Source organism: Saccoglossus kowalevskii, chromosome 3 (genome assembly GCF_978046115.1).
Source record: "Saccoglossus kowalevskii chromosome 3, keSacKowa6.1, whole genome shotgun sequence".
In the NCBI taxonomy this organism is placed as follows: Eukaryota; Metazoa; Hemichordata; class Enteropneusta; family Harrimaniidae; genus Saccoglossus; species Saccoglossus kowalevskii.
In genome coordinates this window covers 36,988,110-37,006,109 of record NC_140643.1, presented here as the reverse complement: position 1 = coordinate 37,006,109, position 18,000 = coordinate 36,988,110, and the positions used below count along the sequence as shown (strand labels likewise).

The 18,000-nt window shown below is 36.6% G+C and overlaps 2 protein-coding genes across 2 annotated transcripts; one reads left to right on the top strand and one right to left on the bottom strand.

The window, feature by feature from the left end:
* Positions 1-439: 439 nt before the first annotated feature.
* On the top strand, positions 440-5,046 carry LOC102804880 (BMP-binding endothelial regulator protein-like). Its single transcript, XM_006824563.3, has 5 exons — positions 440-960; positions 1,065-1,252; positions 3,366-3,604; positions 3,729-4,015; positions 4,772-5,046. Exons 3-5 carry the CDS (start codon positions 3,398-3,400, stop codon positions 4,779-4,781), a joined length of 504 nt encoding a protein of 167 aa, XP_006824626.3. The 5' UTR covers positions 440-960; positions 1,065-1,252; positions 3,366-3,397; the 3' UTR covers positions 4,782-5,046.
* Positions 5,047-11,212: 6,166 nt separating this feature from the next.
* On the bottom strand, positions 11,213-12,055 carry LOC102804998 (zinc finger protein 862-like). The gene has a single exon (XM_006824564.1). The coding sequence runs from the start codon at positions 12,053-12,055 to the stop codon at positions 11,213-11,215; it is 843 nt and encodes a 280-aa protein (XP_006824627.1).
* Between the last annotated feature and the right edge of the window lie 5,945 nt (positions 12,056-18,000).

Genomic DNA, 18,000 nt, shown 5'->3' with positions numbered 1-18,000 from the left:
TCGTGTTACCTTCACATCAAACTCTCCCTGTGTCGACAGTTCTCAGATTGTATCTACTTAGTTATTCAAATATTAACTTCAATTATATTTCGGTCTACAGTTGCACCAGCACCATACGTGCAAGTAGTAGACGTTGAGCAACAACAATAACTCTTAGTTGGAATTCGCTTCCTGTAGCCGAAACGTTTATCATCAAATATGAAGAATACAACTCTGGAATGCCTCAATCCGTAACTGTGCCAGGGACAGCCAATACTTATGAATTGGAAATGTTGAAACCCTCCACACTGTATTTTGTACAAGCAGTATATCCTGATGTGTCAAGTGATATCAGCAATGAAATTCAACAAACAGCAGGTAATTACTTATGCTTATCTTTTTTTATTATACATCTGTCACCGTAACGCCATAAGTTACAGCGTGCCGTAATTTTGTGGGATTTTACGTGGTATTTTCATCCTACCATATTAGGAATTGCGAATTCCAAATATGGAGTAAGCGTTCTCTAATAATAAAAACAAACATGGCTGCCATCAGGGTTTGACCGGACTCCATACAAAGAAGTTCGCTGATTCTGTTCTGTATAAACTTCTCTATCGCGACGTTTTATTGCTATGAACCAGTAGCGTTTACGGACATTCCTCAACTAGCTGAATCACACCAATTGTACATAAGCCTCGACGTGGTTACACATATATGATCTTTTATTTAATTTGTTGAACAGATACACCACCGCCACCTCCTAGTACTTTGCATATAACAGATGTTACATCAACATCAATAACAGTTTCTTGGACTGCAGTGCTTGGAGCTGAGAGTTACGTCATATACTTCTATGAATAGAAAACTGGATTATTCCATTCCATAGATGTTCCAGTGTCGGAGACAAATCATGTCATAACAAATCTGAACCCCGGCACAATTTATCATTCAATAACTGTACAGTCAGTCAAATGACATGTAAGTATCTATCTAAGTGATATTCGTATTACTTTATCAACAGTTTTCAGAATGTATCGACTTGCTTATTCAAATATTAATTACAATTATGATTCGTTCAACAGCTGCACCAGCACCATCACTGCAAGTTACAGGGTTTACAACAACAACAATATCTCTTTCTTGGTCTGCGATCGCTGTAGCCGACGATTTTATCATTAACTACGAAGAATACAATTCTGGAAACCCTCAATCTGTGCCAGGGACAGAAAGTACTTATGAATTGGCAATGTTGAAACCCTCTACCCTGTAGGTAGGTATTTCCATACAAGCAGTATATCCTAATGAGACAAGTGCTATCAGCAATGAAATTCAACAAACAACAGGGAATTACTTATGCTTACGTTTTTGTTTACATAAAATCTTTCCTGTATCAAACATTCTACAGATGGTATCAATTGTTAAATGTAACTGCAAGCAGCCACGTTGGGCTCCATGCTGGTTAATATATTTCCTATGGGCAATCTCGTGATATCCGTTTTAATTGCCAATTTAAATTCTTATTTTCGGCATTTCGGTTTGCAATACATTAAATGAGGGTGATACGCTCAACATTAAAAAAAAATACTACATTAAAGGGTGACTTGGCCTCTCTTCTTTGGTCTTGTATATTCATCCCAGGATGTGACATCGTAGTCAATTGTTTCATTGATTCCATCGCTGGCTGAAAGCTTGCATTTTGTTTGCTCTGAACTGTCCACAATTCTGATATGTACATGCTAATTTGTCCATCCAGTACAAATTGTTGGTCTATTAACATTTTCCATTTAACATCTCTCCCTCTGAATTAAGCATACTCAACACTTTCTGCGCCACTCCAATAAAACGAACAGCAACTATAGAAACTATGCCTTCTGAGTGTATTGTTCAAATAACAGTGATGACCCAAATTGTCTTTCTTTGCTTGACCCCATGTTTTTTCCCATATTGACGGTGGATGTTTATATAAACATGAACAATAAATAATGCACATAAAAGGTGTTATGTTAATTCCTATTTCTAAAAAATAATGTCAAGTTTAGAATAAATATAAAGCTTACACTGAACCAAATGTCCTCACAAAATATCATTAATACAATCTTTCAAAATATAGCTACAACTGTAAATAATTTTTGATAACAGTGACACTTCAAAACAAGGAAAATTAGAATCATTGTCAGTAATTGCATTGCTTACAACTTCATGCTGTATTAATGTTTATGATGTAGAGATCATGTATGAGTTGTTGGCAGCATAAACCTCAGGTCCCATTCCCTTGACTACTTGTACTAACACTGTGTCATAAAAAACCTTGGGCTATTGGTTAACACACCATGACGCGTTTCTCTATGTAGATATCTATTTGTGAATTTCTCTACTCAAGAACTCATTTCAATATGGCTTCACATTTTTTGATAGTTAATGTATGGCAGTAACAGTAGGTACCGGTAATAGCCTGTTTGAGGTCGAGCCTCTAGTAAATGTCTAAGGCAGGTAATACAAATATTTAGCTTGTTGCTATTCTTCTCATATACCAGTAATTTTTTACGTTTTTCTTCAGCATTTACGTTCTACTGAATGAGCTGAGGTGTTTAGTGAATCATAGACCCTCTCTTTTAGAGGGTCTATGAGTGAATGAATGAATTACATCATGTAATTCACAATGATACATACATAACCCGGGTGTGATATCTACAGGTCATTGGCCCATTGTCCTTCTATAACAAGTTATGTAATAGATGTATGCTTTGACAACATACAACTCAGGATTGGGCTACAGGTAAATACACTTGAAACTCACTAAATTTGTGGTATAACTTTGTTTTGGAGTCTCAGTTAAATAAGAGTTAATTAAGGTTGTCGCATCAGACTCATGATCGGTAGACCCAAGTTTAAATCCTACCTTAGCCTGAACATCAAAGGGTCGGCCTCTACCCTGGGTGAGTGTGCCACAGACTCAATGGGAAGGCCAATTCCACTGGCCGAGATTCATTCACTAACGAATGCGACTTTGGGGGAACTTTGGTTAAGGTCCGCAGGTGCTTGTGTTTGACCGAGCCTGGTTGACGCCAGGATAGCGCATTAAAAAATGCCATTTGACAGAGAGATGGTCACACAGCCCTGTCATGTAGTCCCAAACATGAATATGACTTCTGTGGCAAAATGCACTATGTGTCAGCACTAGCACTTGTAATTTGCACACACAAATAAATGTCAGGAGAGACAACAGTGATACTCAATGTCCAGAACTGTCGCCTGGCACAAAAATTAAAAAAGAAAAAGAAAATTAAGATTTTTTTGGATGTTACATGTTATTTGTCGATGTTTGCAGGCAGACAATGTCAGTACATTCCCAAAATTAAAATCATATCCTTTATACATGTCAGAAGCGAGAGCAGTTGCATCAGGTGATCCACATATGACAACATTCGATGGACGTCGATACAGTTTTCAAGGTGCATGCTGGTATACATTTTTCAAAGACTGCACCACACACCCTGATTTTGAAGTCAAAACTAAGGTTGAAAAAAGAGATGATATTGAACTATTCAAAACAAGGACAGTATCTTTCAAAGTTACTGTCAGAGACCAGTATGCTATTGTTAATGGCATGGATGTAGTCAAAGTAAGTATGTTGATTAATATTGTATAGCTAACACATACATACATTTGACTATCTACTATATTGACCACATTCACATGTAGTACTGTTCACAATACCTAACATTTTAGCATATATTGATATATAGGGAAGTACAGGTGATGGACATGTGGATTCAACTGCTATACAGATTCAGGAAAAAGATAGCGTGATTACACTGACATTCACAACCAAGGATACAACATACACTCTGACATGGACAATGCGAAAACATATTTTAGAAGCGTCATTCTCTGGTTTTGATTACAACGGCAAACTCTGTGGTCTGATGGGAGATGCTGATGGTGACAAGCATAATGACTTCAAGAAGCCTGATGGTACTAGTACTAATGACGCTATTCAGTTTGGAGAAAGCTGGAAAGTAAACGAAGAAGTGTAAGTTTGTTTATTCTGTATTAAGTAGAGATTGTTTTGGCAAGCCCAGTATGGTTCATAATAAAACAAACAACTTGAATACAACCTAAATTGACACACCCTTTACATAAAATTGATATTGTATGTTATTGTACTGAAGCTAAATTATGAATAGTCTCTGTTGGTTACTAGGTAGTGGCAGGAAAATAAATTTAATGAGAAGGCACTCTGAGAGTGCAAATCTACAAAGTACTTAATTTTAAATAATTCTACCATATTGTTATATATTATTTTATAACAACCAAATCTAGTTCCCCTCTCACAATCTAATCATTTGGTTAGTGAAGGACAGTCCCGAAAATCAAATGCACTGCCAAAATAATTGTTATATAGCATCTAGATGCAAGTCTCTCCTCAAAACTAATCGATTGGTTCTTCCGAGAAAACATGTACGTCAATAATTGCTGTTTTGCAACCAGATGCAAATCTCTCTTACAATCTAATTGACTGCTTGTTCTCCATGTCAAGTTTAGAAAATGCCTACAATTTTTTAATCTTTGATACAATTTCTTTTAAAACCCACAAAAATGTGAATAACTTCAAGCACTTTTCGTGTGAAAATTCATTAGTTAAATTTTTTGACGAAGTGATCAATAATAATAATAATAATAATAATAATAATAATAATACGGACAGTGAGAACAAACAAAGAACCTGCAGCTACACAAACAATTTAAGCATTATAAATTAAATACGTTATTTTCTTCGACCTTACAGGTGCAATTAAGAGTGTCCAGGGGCCAAGCAGACCTACTGATTACATGTTATCAATTTGAAGTCCTATGGGAATTTGGTCGCCTAAGATTAATCATCTTAATTATTATTTTGGTGTTATAAGTTTTAGAATGATTTTGTCATTATGTTGTGATTTGGAGATTCTAGGGTTCTGATATAAAATTATTCGAGACATGTACTGTTGAGTTATATGGAATCGGAAATATGACTTTCATCGGAACGTTAAATTCAATAAAAGGTTTGAAATTGGGGAAAAAGTGTGTGAGTGTTTATTAAGTTATTTAACAATTAGAATAACAGGCTTGCACTTGCCTGAATATACACATGTGTGTTGAGAGTGAAGATTTGCGTTTTAGGGCTTATACAAGCCAGACATGTATGTATGTTTGCACATTCCTGAATCTACAATTGCACAACGAGGGTGAAGTTCTACTGCAATCGGCTTGGCTTGCACATGCCTCAGTATATTAATGTGTGTGCGAGTGAAGATCTACTCCTTTATGCATGCACATGCCTGACCCACTGTGTGGAGATCTATACCATCAAGCTTAAGATGCATTGAGTGTGAAGATGTGCGTCGTCAGGCTTACACAAACCAGAATTTATGTATTCAACTTCAGGGTGAAGCTCTACTCCATCGGGCATGCATATCTCTGAATCTACAGATGAATCTAAAAGGTGAAGCTCTCTTCTGTCGAACAGGCACATCCTTGAACAAAATGCATGTATGTTGTAGGTGAAGATGTATTCAATCATGCCTTCACTTATCTGAATCTACAAATCCATTTTGATCGAGAGTGAACATCTACTTCTTAAAGCTTGAACATGCCCGAAACATTGGATGTGTGTTGAGGAGTGAAGTTCTAATTCATCACGCTTGCACTTTGCACATGCCCCAGGGTCTACCATGCATGTGAGATTTATTTACTTATTGACTCATACACAATCCCTGGAGGGAAAGAAAATGGTCACAAAGTACAAGGAGAAAAATAGGTATAAAAATAGAACAAAAACACAATATACTGAATAACAAATACAATCACTAAATTACTAAATAATACAAAATCTCTAAATTCCTAACTAATAAAAAATTACTAAATTGACAGGCATTAAGATGTCAAGTAAGACCCTGCTTCCTGACTTTGAAGCTTTTGCTTATGAACTGTGCTACTGGTATAATAACGTTTTCATTGTTTAACAATTCCATGATTTTTTTCTCTGCAGGTTTATTTTCAAATGCTGTGACCATATCCTTAGCTTTATTGAACAGTTTAGTACGCAACTCATTATATTTGTTGCATTCCAGCAGAAAATGCATTTCATCCTCGATTAGACCTTTGTTACACATGTCACAAACCCTGTTGTTTAATGGGATTTTTTTATGACTACCCATTTCAATTTTGAGACTATTTGGTAAGCACACTACGCTGTTTAAAGTTTTTTAGCTTGACTAAATATGGCTCAAGGTTTGATTAGCCGATATGTTCTCAGTTTGTTTTTCTCATTTGCTTTGGTGCGGTTAATTATCATTATGGACCTCACCTTTCCATCTTGTTAGAAATAAATCCTTGATCCAAATCAATTTGTTTCATTTGTGCCGAGGTTAATTTATCACAGTTGTTAACTGAATGATATTGTTGGATATTGTTTAATAATGATGTTACTTCTAGATACCATTTACTTTTAATGTTTTGGTTAACCACAAAAGCTTCCTTGAGTAACGCATTATTAGAATTCATGGCCCGATTGTAATATTTAATTATTTGTTTTTTTATAAATACGTCTAAGGGGTATCTGCCTAACTCGCTATACATGGCCATAATTGGTGTGTGTTGTGACACCCCTAGTAAATGAAGATGTACTCCAACATGCATTAGCGACTGAGATTGAGAATGAAGATCTCTGTCATAAGTTTTGCACATTACCAAATCTACACATGCGTTTTGAGGTTGAATAAAACTTCACTTCTTATATATTTCTTATTGGATTGATTACTTAATTGAGAAAATCAACGCAGGTTCTTCAGTCTGGTGGCAAGTCATTCTCTTTTCTAAATTTGAATTTAAAACAGCAATGATAGGAAAACAATTTTAAAAATAAAGTTTGGATTAAAATACTGTTTCACGCATAATATACAATATACTTCATGCAATATGCAAAAGGTTTCCTATGAGTAATTTCGACAAACATTTGTATTCTCGGGAAAAAACAAACACTTGTGATGACAGATGAAATCTTTGGATACACCTTGAAGAAAAAGCGTATTATAACAAACAATTAATAAAGCAAGCAGTTAAAAGTTAATAGAACATCTTGGTATGGTAGGAACCGCTACATAAATGAAGATGTTTAAATAGTACATCGCTGTCATGTGATATGTATTAAATGAATATGTATACTGCACTGTGATGTGAATGAATACACTTCCACTTTGTTGTGGCTTATGTCGTTATCTGCCCACAATTACGGTCACTTGGCACTGAAACTACAAATTGCGATGAAATAGAACTCTTAAGTTAGTTCTTATAATAACAATACGACCCGAACATACTTGCCCTATAACTTGCTATAATTCACACCAAACAATGGATTGCTCACCAGAAAACAATTTTAATATGAGTGAGAGGAGGGGGTTCCGCCTATATTTAGGTGTGTTTACGATACTGGGTAACTATTCAGAATTAACTAAATTACCTCAAAACACACCCAGTGAGTTATCAGACTGGCTACCGGGCAGAACCTGCCTAAACACAAGATGTAAAAGATAAATGTCTTTTAATTTATTTTCCGCGGGGAAAATGGGCAAACCAGATTAATGCATAACTGCCCACCATCCAATCAACTACAAAGTATGATATTTGAATGACATCCTCAATACATCAAACAAATCACCAAGTGTGGCTAAGCAAAAATGTGGAGAAGAGAATGATCTGTATCAGGAAATACCTGGGGGTAATAGCTACAGAAGCCCGAACAAGAAAAAAGCTTATGTAACAAAACAAGAATATTAATTATGTCACATAACTATATGTGGTCATCGAATATATTTATCATATCCATTGTCTAATGACTTCATCATATTATTGGTTGCCAGTTTATATCTGAAATAGTGATTGAGATATGACAGTTATGTACATTAACAAGGTCACAATATATGGTCATCTTAAATTTCAGTTAGATCAAATTTCACTTTTCTTCACTATAGCACTGATTTCATATCCCTATCTACAACAGTGCATGAGATATCAAAGTTAAGCATGAGGTCACATGACCATATATGGTCCTCCGATGCATTTGTTGTTCAATGCCAGATTATAGTGCTGGTTGTAAGTTTATATCTAGAACAGTGCTTGAGATATAACAGCTATGCATATTAATGAGGTCACATGGCCATACATGGTCATCAGTAGTCTTCCTCTGTCAACTCCTCTCCTGTCTCCTCATCCTCTGACTGTTCCCCTGTATCCATATTCCTGACCTCATGCTGTTTCCCTCTATTCACATCCTCTGTATTTATAGGATCTTCCAGTTCATCTTCTGTCTCAATTCGATCTGACTCATCAATTTCCATCTCTACAATATTTTAATAATTTCCCTCTGACTCATTATAAGAGACAAAGGTGTGATTTGGAGGAGTAGTCTATCTCTGGATTATCCCCACTACTATCTTTGGGGAATTCACGCAGTGTAGCTTCTGCCACTGGGGCATCACTGTCATTTGTTGTCACTTCTTGAGGCTCGGTGTCCTCTAGCAAAAGGGTATCACTGTCATTATTTGTCACTTTTGGAGATTCAGTATTCTCTGGTACCGGGGCATCACTGTAATTTGTTGTCACTGTCACCTCTTGACATTCAGTATTCTCAGACACAGGGGCATTACTGCCACTCTTCCTTCTACTGCAGTATCCTCTGGCACCAGGTTAGCTCTAGATCTGACACCTGATCTAGTCTTTTGCCCTTCCATCATAATAGTGTTTTCTTCAGTGCTAAGTTCCAGGGCTGCTATTTCCCGGAGGGTCATGATAAGTGCATCAAAAACCAAAAGTATTGCATCATATGTATATAATCTACAAAAAATCATGCAAAAATGTATAGTAACCATACATGATTTACTGTAACTAGGTGTGAATTTGCATGATTATTGTCGCTGCATGTAGCAAGAACGCTAAATATTACCAATAAATATAACCAATCAGAGACCGGTACCAGAAAGAGGCTGCTTATCAGTTTCAGTGCGCCAACTTTATTACTGTTCGATTACGTTCTTCTTTTGGAGTTTTCACGAGCTCAAGAGTGTAGTTTTTTGTATTGTTCTAAACTTTAGTCAGTTGACAATAAACGATGTTTGACGAGTTACATACTACGAGACGTTATCCATAAGTCTACAAATTGAACCAGCTCGGCAACGCCTGATAAAATACAGCTCAGTCGTCAAGCCACAATTATATTGCCACATAACTACAATTTAGTGTCAAAAGACAATCCATCCAACTGTTATCTTGTGTAAAACACATTGCCCAACTGTTATCAGATGAACAAACAGTCATGTGACCTCATTAAATATGCATAACGTAATATCTCAAGCACTGTTACAGATAAGAACATGCAACTGGTGCAACATTGAAGCTATGGGACAAGAGATGTGACTAACATATCAGATGACCATATATGGTCATGTGACGTCATTAAATATGCATAGATGTAATATCTCAAGCACTATTACAGATAGGTACACAAACCAGCATAGTATTGAAGCTATTGGACAAGAGATGTGACAAAGATATCAAATGACATTACATGGTCATGTGTCCTTCATTAAATATGTGACAAACATTTCGGTTGGTCATAGTTAGTCATGTGACCTCAATATGTGTAACAATAATATCTACAGCACTACTGCAGATAAGAATATGCAACCAGTGCGATATTAAAGCCATTAGTAGAGACAAACATATCAGTTGATTATACATGTGACCTCATTAATATGCATCCCAGTTATATCTCAAGCATTGTTACAGCTAGGGACATGCTATCAGTGCAGTCTTAAAGCTATTCGACCATAGATGCGACTAATATACCATATGAGCACATAAGGTCATTATTATCTATTCTACATGTCACGCTCTACAAAGTGACTGTTTCAGATTTTCGATTAGTCACGCGGTTCCGCCGCCATCTTGGATTTAATAAAACCCGGAAGTGCTTAATTACACCAAATTCTGAGGGTCTGGAATTCTCATGTGAGGTCATAGATCTCATTAAATATGCATTTCTGCAATATTTCAAGCACTATTGCATGTACAAACATGAAACCAACAATATATTGAAGGCATTGGACAAAAAAATTTGCTAACAGGTTCAATGAACATATATGGTCCTAGAACTCATTAAATATGCAATATCCAGGGATTTGCCCAGCTCTTTGGGAGTGCTGGTCGCTCATTAATATTCATGAGCTAATTAATATTCATAAGGTTGACAGACCCTGGAAATATCCATATTGTTTTGGGTGTTGAGTACTGCTTTTGTACAGAAGATACAAGCTACAGAAGAAATGTGTCATATCATTGTGTTATTTATTTTTCATTACATAACAAAAACTATGAGATTTTTAAAATACAGTTCTGTCGGCTGGTAACAAAATGTCAACTTATTGCTCATTTCTTTACTATAGTGGAAACGTTGGCATTAGAAATACAGTGAGTGAGTTGACTGGTTGTGCTCAGATTCAATAAATAACAGGAAATAAATTAATTATTTTTTTCTTTGTATTTACTTTTTTTAGTAATAGTCCGACCAGATAAAAAAAACACATTTGCAGTAAAATCAATTTCATTAAATTGTTGACAATTCCTGACAAAATAGTGACACGAGTCCTGAATTTAAGTGGTTCACTAGGTAAAGTCCGTGATACTTATGAAAAATACGGCGTTTTTTTTATCTCAGCCCACAATGTAACAGCAGCTGAATAGTTGTAGTTTTTCGTGATTGGCCCGTCGATGGCTATGCGCACTAGGCTATCCAGACTTCTTTGACTGAGACGATTACGTGGTAATCTCACGTAGTACACAACGATTGAACAAAAACTCCTGAATCTAAGTGTGGTTGTTTCAAAATTGCGTCTTCTGCGTAATTTTTGAAGTTGGTCCACTCGTTGACGCTGTCTGCTGTTTTGTCTGACTGGTTTTCAATGAGAAAAAAATGGCCATACAGCGCTCGTATTTCATCATTTCTGTAGGTTGGCTGATCAGCATTGGCGAGTTTGTGTGGGTCAAAAATAATGAAGTGGGTGAGAATTCCAGTGTCTTCTTCTGGAAAGCGCTGCTCGATGTTGTTGACTAAAACTGATATATACTTGCTTCTGATGTGGCGTTGAAAAAAATCATCGTCGTCCGCACGTTTATTTATAGTAATGTCAACATCTCAAAGCTTGTTAATAAATACTGGTAGCTGTTCCAAATTTTCACCATCACTGGACTCCATGGCCGATATCGTTGACACAGTCGATGCGATCAATGGCTTCATTGCACTGAGTTCAAACTCGCTATCTTGGAAGGCTCGTGACAGCTTGTTGACATTTGGGAGCAAGTCGCAGAGTAGTAACATTGTAGCAACAAACCTCCACGACATCATCAAGTTTTTCAAACCAACGGCCTTAGCTTCACCCCGTTCTTCACCTTCTCTGTCCAAGCTTAATAACACGCTAATAAATGTGTTTTTTAGTCTGGTCACGCTCATCTCAATACTCAGCCACCTTGTCGATGATGGCTCCACTGGCTTTAATTCTTTTTCATGCAACGCAGTTTGAATTGCGTGAAGCCCTGCCATACGAACTAGACTGTTGTTGAAAAAGTCATAAAACTGTCGCAAAATCGAAGTAAACCGTTTGACGTAGGGGACTGCGTTCGTTGCCTGTGACGATGCCAATTGTAGCCTGTGGGCACAACAATGAATTCCAATCGCTTTCGTTGCTAACTCTTGTAGCCGTTTTACCACACTGGATCGCTTTCCCATCATCACGGCTGCACCGTCTGTTCCAATACCAACAAGCCTTTTATAATCTAGTCCCTTCTCTTCCAAGTACGCTGTAATGTGTCGTGTTATTGTTTCAGCTCCGAGTGTTACTCTCTGATTGTTGTCGTCATCGGGCTTCAGGGGTTCAATCATTTTCAAGAACTTGACTGTTAAATTGCCATCTGGTGTTATATATCTGCAATTTAAAGTTAATTGTTCGTTGACACTGACATCAGTTGTTTTGTCGAGCATGATCCCAAAAAAATCTGACTTCTTGAGTACTGTGGGGTTATGATTCGTGACTGGGTTATATTCAAAATAAGTAAGAAATGCCAGGCTATGCAAACAAATCAATCATAGGAAACGAATACGTAAGTAATAAACACGTAAAAGTAGTTTATTACATCAATACAGTATATCCACTGATACACCGGAGAATTTACCATAAAGAGATATGAAAATAACTGTTGAACACAACAACGCGGTAAAGACTGGCGCTAAAACACTTGCGCGTCCTATTTATAGGATCGGTGGGATTCTGAACCCTAGGCGGGAATGTCCCTCATTGTTCGAAAGTTACCATTATAGAAATGCGTAATAAAGTGGTGTTTTCTATCATGTTCGCACTTGTGTCACCAACATGTCTATTTATAGACGTGGTTTAAAGCAAAAATGGTACATGTAATCAAATATATAAAGTACAGTATTTAAGAAACTTCGATAATACAATAATCAGTGTTTTCAATAATAACGATCAAATTGCTTAACACGACAAGTACGTCGATGGTTTCACTCTCAAGTACAGACGAAAGAATGCCGGTCATTTCTTGAATCGACTTGTCACTACAATATGTTGCATTTTTACTGACGTGAAGATCGTCTTTCACGGACATACCAAGCTGCGTTAATAGATCCAACATCGGTTCAAAGTTAGTCGTATGTGGTATTCTTCGCTTTGCTAAAAAATACAGCACTTGAAAAGCGGATGTTATGGCGTCATTGTTTACTTCTGGCTGTATAACCTCGGCAATATTTTGACTGGAAATAGAAGTCAGTTCCCGTCTCGTAGCTTCGTGGTGTGCTGCTGTCTGCTCATGGTCTTTGATGCTGCCTAATCTCAGTCGTTTACATGGCGTTTTATTCCATATGTCACGATCATTCGGCAACATATTAAACTTCTGACATAACTTGCAATACATTCCATCGCCTTGGTGAAAGTACAAACATGATATGCGACCAGTGATCCACTCATTGCGAAAGTTCGAAGCTTGGGCTCTACGTGGAGATGATGGTTTGTCGTTACTTTCCACTCTGGATTTCTTTGGTGTCGGCACAGCATTCTCTTTATCGGAAGCAACGGTACTCTTACGCTTTGTAGAGGTGATGAACTTCAGTAACGACATGCTGGTTGTATAAAAGCAACAAAGACTCGGGAACAGTTTACTAAGTAAAGTTTGGCAATCAGACAGTACTTCTCTCTTGCTAGGCAATCGGGAAATGGTGTGTTACATGCATTTTGTTCTCTTTTGATTTCACAACTAATAAAAGAGGTGCTAAATGTTTCAATTAAATCGACAAGACTGTTTTTATTTCATGTACGACGCGACCGTCACTCAAAATAGCCGTTGTGTTAATCACTTGGGATGGGATATCACTTGGCCGGCACGCAGTGACATGCAAGTTTTGAGAACAATAGTGCTGGTCACGTACTTTTTGTGATGGTTGCAAATTCTGAGTACTGGTCGCATGCGACCAGCGCCGACCAGCGTGGGCAGATCCCTGATATCTATAATATCTCGAGCACTATTGAAGTTAGAGACATGGAAATAACGCTATAGTGAGGGCATTGGACAAGACCATCTTGTAACCAACATGTATAAAGTTTGCACAAATCAAATCTTCAAAACTTTTTTTTCAAATTCAATGGTATTATGGCCCTTTATTTGAAAACCGTTAATAGCTGCTATGCAGCTATATTTTTGTATTTACTTTATTTTTCTTGACATTTACTCTCGGCGCAACAAAGGCATCTTTATAAATACTAAAATGGCACTAGATCTAGTGCTAAAATGGCACTAGGTCTAGTGCTAAAATGTGCACAGTGCGAGTGGCATTGTTATTGCATTGTCAACGATGTCGAATAATAGGAGGGGCATCGACAACCACTTTCATATGCAAACTACAAACAGTATAAAACATTGGCAATATGCGCGAGATGTTCATAATAATACTTTCTTTATATAATACCGGATTCTACCGTAAATTCGCCCATCCGAAAAATCGCCCTCAGGATTTCACGGCTGGTGGAGCTCATTTGGGGTTCAAAATTTCAAAAAATAATCATTAAATATTTTAAGTATCCAACTACGTAGACTTCCAACGCCATCAGTTGGGCCACCCAAGAAGAAAAAAAAACTATTGCAGAATTAACAATAATTAATAATTCTTGATGAAATAAGAAGTAGACCGCCTGAAATTTCATTACAATGTCGCCCAGTGTCATTTATCAAATACATTTGTTTTTATTTTATTGGTAACGAAAGTATATTTTAAATGAATTTAAATTGTTATGAAATTCAAATAAAATTCAACTTAGTTTCATCGTAAGCAAATGATTTCGATCGCATATAATCGCTCTATGCTGTATGGTGTCCGCCATGTTTCTCTTGCATAAGTTGAGGTCAAATTGCTAATTAACCAATCAAAATGCTGGATGATGCCAATGTGTTCAAATCACCATAGCTCACCAGAGCTGATAGCTTATTTCACGGTTACTAAAAGTAACCGTAATTATTTAAATATGTTAATGTTATTGAACGCAACACGGAAGAGATTTGTAGTACGATCTTTTGGCTTGGATTTTGATGGGGAAATGGCATGATTTTTTTTTTTCAAATTTAAAAATAGTTGTTTTCAAAAGATGAGTTGAGCATTAGAAGAATAATTTAACATTGTTTATAGTGACAACAGCGCTTTGTCCAAACGAAGCTTACCCATTCACACTAGTCACAATAAACACGCTCTTGAATAAAAACTTAAATAGACTATTTTTGACGTCAGGAAAGATTGAAATGTCCGAAAAATTACGCCAAAATAAACGAACATTGACAAACGATCATAGGGTAAAGCTAAAACAATAGATCATGGCTTCTTCCTTAGTACTATCAGGGGAGAAATTCTTCTCCTCTGGGTTCTCCACACTTGTCAGGGGGGAATCTCGTCTCATCTCTCTATCGCGTCCCCTTGAGGTACGGGATCGGGAAAGTCACTTTAACTTTACAGTCAAATAAGACACACACAACGAAATACGTTTCAGCTCTTGTCTTAGTCGGTCAATCGAGCACTCTATAAGACACAGCGCCCTGGGGAAATATCCCCAAGACTATCGCAAGGCTGACCCAACACTCTCTTAGACTGCGTCAACACTCGCCCCGAGTCTCTCCAGGACTCGACTCTCGACCGCGTCTATCGTGGAGTATTCGCCAAGACCAACTCAAACTCTCTTTATTCATTTTCAAAACTCTAACCAATTACAAAACAGTAAAAAGACTCTAGGGGTAACCTTCAATCATAAAGCCAATCACACTAAGTACTGAATACGTCATATCTTTTGATTAATCGTTCACTACATTAATAACTACGAATACCAACTGTAAGAATTAATAGTCAGAATAGCGACGGTTATCTGGTAATTAGTTCCAAATCACTGAGCCAAGTTCCGTCCAAAACTTCAAATAGGCCTAAACGATGACAGACATAACACAGCAATTCGCTAATAATCAACTAATTAAGTCGATTAACAGATACGCGAAAACAAATTCATGACAGTACCTCCATGGTACAATGTAAAAACAGGATTGCGTGAATCCACTTTTACCATTGGTTGATTATGTACGCTAAGGTCAATGTCATGACAACCAGACAACGGTTCATTTTCTGTCTAGTTCCCAGTGGTACTAAGCAACATGCCCATTCACAGGGTGCCGTACACACAAAATCCACCGAGCTTTGCAGGGACCCGGGACTTAGATTAGCAGTATACACATTTTTTATTTAGTTCATATATGGCATCATAATTTGCCATTTTAGCACTAGATCTAGTCCTTTTTCGGATTAGTGCTACTAGCACTAACCACTCGCACTATATCCATTTCGACACATTTACATACCTCCACACTGTGCTCGTTGATTGGCTCGTTTGAAATTTACCAATATGCATTTGTTGCGCCAAGAGTAAATGGTCATTGATTTGTTTGTGTTTGTATTTAATTCATCTATTTTACCAGCAGCGATACATTTTCGCAACAAATTGTTCACAGGTCTTTATATTCAAAGCCAAATACCGGAAAAGGCTGAATAAAATGCATTGCCCGGATGCGCTCACTGGTTGCAAAAGTTGTAAGTTGGGTGTTGTTTTTTTTCGCTGAAAACACTTGTGTTTAGAAGTGGGTATGTAAATAGAAAAACAATGGTTTAGAAGTGTGTATGGTTTACGAGAGGTGGGCTTCACACCCTCACTCACTTAATGTGGAAGTATGATTGAAATGAACTCTATTTTATTTACTTTTTTTCTCAGCACGAAACCAATATTTGTCTTGGGTTTTGACATTTTATAATTCAAAACATATCATTAAAAATTGGTGGGCTGATTTGGTATTTGTCACACCGCATTTTATTAATGTTAAATTGGGCGATTTTTATGGATGCTCTTTTTGATCATAAATGCAAATGGCGACGTTTTTAAATGACAATGTACGCTAGTCAGTGCTAAAACATCATTTATATACAAAAATTGAATCATTGTTTTAGACTTTTGCATCGAATAAAGTCATTAGTAGTTGTATAGTTGACTTGAACTGTTACAAACTCCCAAGAATCAGAAATATCACAGATTTTTCGATCGACCACGTTAACATGAACGACGCCGTTTTGACTAGATTTTGTTAGTGATATCAGCATGTTGGTACGCGTCGTTTTTTCCTTATTAAAACTAGAAGATGAAAATAATTCTCGATATTAATCTTTACATAGCAGGAACTGAATGTTTATGAGTTGGTAGGTTGGTTTGGATGCGTATCAGGGTTCAAAAACCCCAAATTTCATAGTGCTAATTTTGTTTACATGTTTTGTTACGTTAAATTTAAGCATTACTAATTTAGTTATTTTGTATATTTTTTTATAACAATTATTTCCTTTTACCAATGCATCAAATTTCACCAAACGGACCATTCAAACAGCCTCTTCCATCTCCTCCTCTAGTATTGCATATCCAACATTGTTATATTTGTGTTATATGTAATTAAAATGTCGGTCCTACTTAATGAGACTAATGCAAATATATTTACACCATTGCTGTGCTAACATTTTTAATTTAATTATTATTGCTATTTGTAATTAATATTTTGTTTGGGTGTTATCGATTCGTTGGTCTCGCCTTACCCGCATCCAATCTGCATGTATGCTGTAACTGCTTTGTTGGAAAGACACGACAGAACAAAACATTAAACACATCCTGTCCTAATCATGCCAGTCCCGCCATAATATAATATTACATTGTTCAATTGAATTGTTATTAATTTAATTTGTCGATTAATATACGGGCCCTAGATGATAAATAATAAATAATAATCTGCAGGAATTACGTCATAAAATCCACTGGTATTGATAATGCCATAATATGGAGGAGTAATTAATATAGAGCATGGGAACTTCAGTCAAAGGGTTAATACATTCCACAAAACAAACAAGAAATCAACAATTATCTTTAACTACTCACCCTCTGTCAAAACTTTATCCAGAGTTTCATAGGTTAAAGACCTGGGTGTTCATCTCACCCGAAATCTGAACTTCATCAAAGATAATATCAATGCCATTTTTTGTTTTGTCAAACGGGTGTTAATATGCATAATTGTCATCTCTCAAACACTGTTGCAGATAGGGACTGTTACATCTGATGTCACCAGATGAAGCTGGATTTAACCAATGAAACTCACATACACTATAGTGCAAGTGAACAACAAGCCCGCCATTTTATTGACCCTTGACCCTATCTCAAGTCCGCCACTAGATGGCGCTATAATTCATAACATGATTTTATTTCCAATATTTTACTCCCCAAAGAAATCATTACCAACCTGCAAAAATTCACATATTTAATGAAAAGTAATGACAGAAATATAATAAAACTTTTAGGGGAA

What these genes read in the sequence shown, in the direction of transcription:
- LOC102804998 (XM_006824564.1), bottom strand. Translation starts at nt 12,055, where the DNA reads ATGCTCGACAAAACAACTGATGTCAGTGTCAACGAACAATTAACTTTA.
- LOC102804880 (XM_006824563.3), top strand. Translation starts at nt 3,398, where the DNA reads ATGACAACATTCGATGGACGTCGATACAGTTTTCAAGGTGCATGCTGG. An exon ending in ATGGCATGGATGTAGTCAAA is followed by an intron (nt 3,605 to 3,728) that starts GTAAGTATGTTG and finishes ATTGATATATAG; the next exon opens with GGAAGTACAGGTGATGGACA.